The sequence below is a fragment of the Asparagus officinalis genome, chromosome 10 (genome assembly GCF_001876935.1).
Source record: "Asparagus officinalis chromosome 10, Aspof.V1, whole genome shotgun sequence".
Classification (NCBI taxonomy): domain Eukaryota; kingdom Viridiplantae; phylum Streptophyta; class Magnoliopsida; order Asparagales; family Asparagaceae; genus Asparagus; species Asparagus officinalis.
In genome coordinates this window covers 58,526,680-58,531,742 of record NC_033803.1, presented here as the reverse complement: position 1 = coordinate 58,531,742, position 5,063 = coordinate 58,526,680, and the positions used below count along the sequence as shown (strand labels likewise).

General features: G+C 33.9%; 1 protein-coding gene across 1 annotated transcript in view; it reads right to left on the bottom strand.

Annotated features, from left to right (window-relative positions):
- The window catches only part of LOC109826215 (selenoprotein F), a 13,149-nt gene that overhangs the window by 3,794 nt on the left and 4,292 nt on the right, over window positions 1-5,063 (bottom strand). The window contains exon 2 of the mRNA XM_020393217.1: window positions 1,750-1,808. Within this exon, the coding sequence (XP_020248806.1) occupies window positions 1,750-1,808 (59 nt within the window). The remainder of the gene's footprint in view (window positions 1-1,749; window positions 1,809-5,063) is intronic.

The window sequence follows — 5,063 nt, the reverse complement described above, 5'->3', positions numbered from 1 at the left end:
AACCTCAGGTTAGCCTAAACTGTCAGATTTCGAATGCAATCGCTCACTATTTACCGTTATGACACATTATTGACCGCTTTTGCGAACAGACATATTCCGCAATATGTCACCGCTATTGCGCGATAGCGTAGTGGACGATAGCGTCGTGGGAAGGGACCGCTAACGCTATTAGCGCCGCTATTGCAGGGCTATTTACCGCTATTTATAACAGTGGATAGCATATCTGTTAGCATTTAGTATTTATGCATCTTCGATTGAGTGTGTGTGTGTCTTCAAGTATCACAATTAAAAAAAGAAAAAAAAAACGCCCAGAAACCGCTTAGGCACCCGGGCTTCTAAGCGTTGGGCGCCGGGTCCGGGGTCTAGAAACGCTCAATGTTTAATGTAACATTGCTGAGAACCATAATCAATCCTGTATCGACTGGGGTTCCTTTTTTTTTAAAGATGGTTGAAGAAGACTCATTATATTGTAGCCAATTCTTGAAAGATGAAGATGATCAATGTGGATGAAAAAATTTGTAAAGACAATGCAACTGACTGTTATTCTAAAGATTAAAATCACTCCTTACAGCGTAGTGATGAAGAATGAAGATGAAGAGGTTGCTACTTTAAGGGGTTGCTTGGGATGCAGACATTGACGATCCATCACTGGCATTAGGTAAAAGATTCAGAGATGTGAAAGATTTTAGATTTTGTTTACAACGTAGATGAACCCTGACGAAGCTCTGGTAGTCTGATTTGACCTCTAATAGTCGTCAATCTTTTAAAATGCCCTCGGCGAAGACTCGATCCAGTCCATTCATCATGTACGAGCTCTAATCACATTCAAATCAAAGTCGTCTTCCAGCTGTTCCACATCATCTCTTCTACTATTTGTTGTATGTAACATCCTACTAGGTAGTTGTGCAGTGTTTGCTGAAGCTTTCTAGCAAACAAAATGTGTAAATAAGGTGTACTCGTATCTACGATGTTTTAAATATCGGCCAATAAGCCGATATTATCGGTCATTTATCGGTTTTGGGGGCCTTCCGTTATGATAAGTTCGATTCTAAATAGGTTATCGTTTTTGGATGTTTATCGCGGATAATGCGACGATAAGGTAAGTTATCGGCCGATATTATCGCCCAAAAATTAAAATTATCGGTCTTTGGTTTGAGTTTTGATTTCAGGCAACGGGCACATATTCAATGCACTTTAAACTCGACCCGACCCGAGTTTCTACTATTGATTAGTGATCCTAAACATAATTATTTACATTTTGGTATGTTTATATTTCATTAAGTATGGTTAAATTATATTTTAGAATATTATATTATGTATATCACCATCCGGTAATGTCACTCCGATAAATACTACTTATCCCCGATATATCCCCGATATCCGCTATCCGATATGAATTTTGACCGTTCGATAAATCCCTGATAACCGATATTTAAAATCCTGCGTATCTATAATACAGCTAGCAAACAAAATATCATTCAATTGTCTCATGGTTACCGCCATGAAAACTAACTATTTATATAAATGGTTGAATATAGTGATTATGCAACTTAGATGGTCAATAGCTCATATATATAGCTATTTAACAAAGTTAAATAAAGAAGCAAGAAAAAATAAATAAATACATGGGGCATTAAATAAACTTTTTGTGGAATAAAACCAGATTCACACTAAGTTTTAAGGAATAAAACCAGATTCGATAAGCTACATTATCTGTTAAAAGATAGAGTGAAGTATAATGTCTCGTACCTTACTCATGGAATCATCAGAATCATCAGTGCAACACTTGAGACAATCTGACACCAACTCTGCAATCAGATAACAATGAAAGGTCAGAATTATTCCCTAATACAGCCAGCAGACAGTCTGAAAGAAATGCTCACAAGTGAAAGTCATAAAAGGTAACATCTAGATCCACATACATGTGAACAATTCCGTTTGTATTGGTGGGAAAGGAGATGCTAGGTGCCATTCTTTACATGTGCACAGCACGTACTCAGTCAAAAGAGAGGCCATTAAAAGAGCGAGGCTTGAAAAGTTTTCAAAAAGCTAACTAAATAAGGGCATGACATCAACAATTGAATTGAAAAAACTAGTAAATAATTGATAAATAATGAATTCATAAATTTTTCTTATACGTCACTAGTGATGTGCTTTATTTTTATTGCCAGTACTGCATGTCCCAAGCTATGATAAAGGAAAATTGTGTTAGGTAACCGACAGCCAGCATAAACTATAGTTGGATCCACATGATATGAATCCTATAGAAATATTCATTGGGCGTCCCCACTGCACACGTTGCATCGATGTTACCCCGATGCAATGATAAGTAAACAATGGTGATTTACTAAGGCGTTCCTTTAAAGCGACGCGTTATATCGATGTCACCCCGGTGTAATGATAAGTGAGCAAGGGTGTTTTAAGAAACTACAGTTCTTTAATAGGTTGCCAAATCATCGTAGGCATAGACGAGAACGCCACAAGGGAGAAAATGGTAGGAAACGTTTACAACAATATAGAATTAGGTTAGCTATTTGGAATATAGGTACTCTTATCGAAAAGACGATGAAATTAGTAGATATCATGATTAGAAAGATTAGTATAATTTGTTTACAAGAAACTAAATAGACAGATGAGAAGTCTAGAGAAATTAAAAAGACTATATATAAGATTTGATACGCGGGAAAAGAGAAGAATAAAAACGGAGTGGAAATACTTGTAGATAACATAATAAAAGAAAGTGTTGTAGATGTAAAAAAGGTTGGAGATAAGACAATACTAATAACAATTATATTATGTGTAGAGGTTATTAATATGGTTAGTCCTTACATATCACAAGTGAAGTTGTTCGAGAATAGTAAAAGGGTATTTTGGGATAATTTAGATGAATTGATACAAGAAACTCCGGTAGGAGAAAAAAATATTTATAGGAGACCTTAATCGGCAATGTCGGTTAGGATAATAATGGATATGAGAGAGCACATGGAGGTTTTGGTTATGAAGATAAGAACGATATGGGTGAAAGAATTTTAGATTTTGCTATGTCATATGATTTGATAATAGCCAATACACAATTTAGGAAAAGAGATAAACACTTAATAACTTTTAAAAGTGGATTTAATAGCAGTCAAATAGACTTTTATCTTTACTTGAAGGGTGGATAAGTTAACATGCAAAGATTGTAAAATTACACCGGGAGAAAGTTTAACCACACAACATAGGTTGATGGTATTAGACATTTCTATTAAGTGGAGTAGAAAAACTAATAGGAGCAAGCAACTAAGAACTAAATGATGAAACTTGAAAGGAGTGGATTTAGGTCATTATAAAGATTAGATGACGAAAGAAAATGTTTGGAATATAGATAACGAGACTAATATTATGTGGAATAGTATGTCTTCTTGTATTAAGAATATGGCTAAAGATATACTAGGAGAATCTAAAGGTTGTAGATTAGATGGTAAAAAGAGTTGGTGGTGGAATGAAGAATTTTAAAAAGAGATTAAAGAGAAGAAAACATTATATAAAAATTGGCAAAAGTGTAAGAGTGAGAAAAACTTTGAGAAATATAAACTAGTAATGAAACAAAAAGAACAGTTAGTGAGACTAAATACAAAGTGGTAAAGACTATGAGAGTTTCTATAAGAAGTTAGAATCCAAGGATATATATATATATAAAGAGAGAGAGAGAGAGAAATATATAGAAACTTGGTACCAAGCATAAATTTTGTGTTTAGTAGTGAGGTGTCTCATTCCTATCCACTCTCCAGCTCATGTGAATATAGTCCCCCATTTGAATGAGTGAATAGAAATGAGTCACATCACTACCAAGCACAAAAACTTGTGCTTTGTACCAAGTTCCTCTATGTGTGTGTGTGTATATATATATATATACTTGCTATTTGCTAAGATGAGAGAAAGGAAGAGTAATATAATATTAGATTATCAAAAGCAAAGATCAAAGAGTTCTAGTAACTGATGAAGAAATACAAGAGAGATGGATGAGTTATCTTCATAGTTTGTTTAACAATCACATAGGTGAGCAATATAGAGAACCATATAGTGCATCATAGAAAGTATAGATATTGCCAAAAAATTGGGGTTAGTGAGGTTAAAGATGCAAAGAAAATAAAAAGTGAAAAAGCTGTAGGACCAAACAACATTTTTATTGAAGTTTGAAAATGTCTTGGAGATATAGACTTAGGATAGTTAACTAAATCATTTAATAAGATTATTGAGACAAAGAAAATACCCAATGAGCGCTGGATTAGCACCTTGATACTAACATATAAGAATAAATGAGATATATAATGTTGTTCAAACTATCGTGATATTAAACTTATGGGTCATACTATGAAATTTTAGGAGAAAGTAATAAGCAAAGACCAAAAAAGGAGACAAGTGTATCCGAAATCAATTTGGTTTTTATGCCCGGGAGGTCAACTATGGAACCTATTCATACATCGAGACGGTTGATGGAGAGATATGGAAAGAAGAAAAAGGATTTACATATGGTTTGTATTGATCTAGAAAAATCTTATGATAGTGCTTAGAAAAATAATATGGTGGATTTTAAAAAAGATACATGTATATTGATGTGATTAAAGATAAGTATGATAAGAGTAACAACTAGGGTAAGAATAAATGAAGTAGAGACTAGATCGTTCCTATTACCAGTGATCTACATCAAGGGTAGGCCTTAAGCCCACATCTTTTTGCATTAGTTATAAGACCAACTTAGACATATTCAAGATCAAGCCTTATGATGTATGTTATTTACTAATGATATCATATTAGTTGAAGACTAGAGAGGGTATAATATCAAAAGTAGAAAGGTGGAGATAAGTCCTTGAAACTAAAAGTTTTAGAATTAGTAGAACAAAAACAGAATACATGGAACACATATTTAGTAAAACTAAAAAGAGAAAAGTGCATATAGCACAACATTGATAACGAAGAAATACCTAAAGGTAACCATTATCGTTATTTCAGATTAATCATTCGTCATGATGGTGAGTTGAGGATGATCTTGTCTATCGAATCAAATCCGGATGGTTAATATG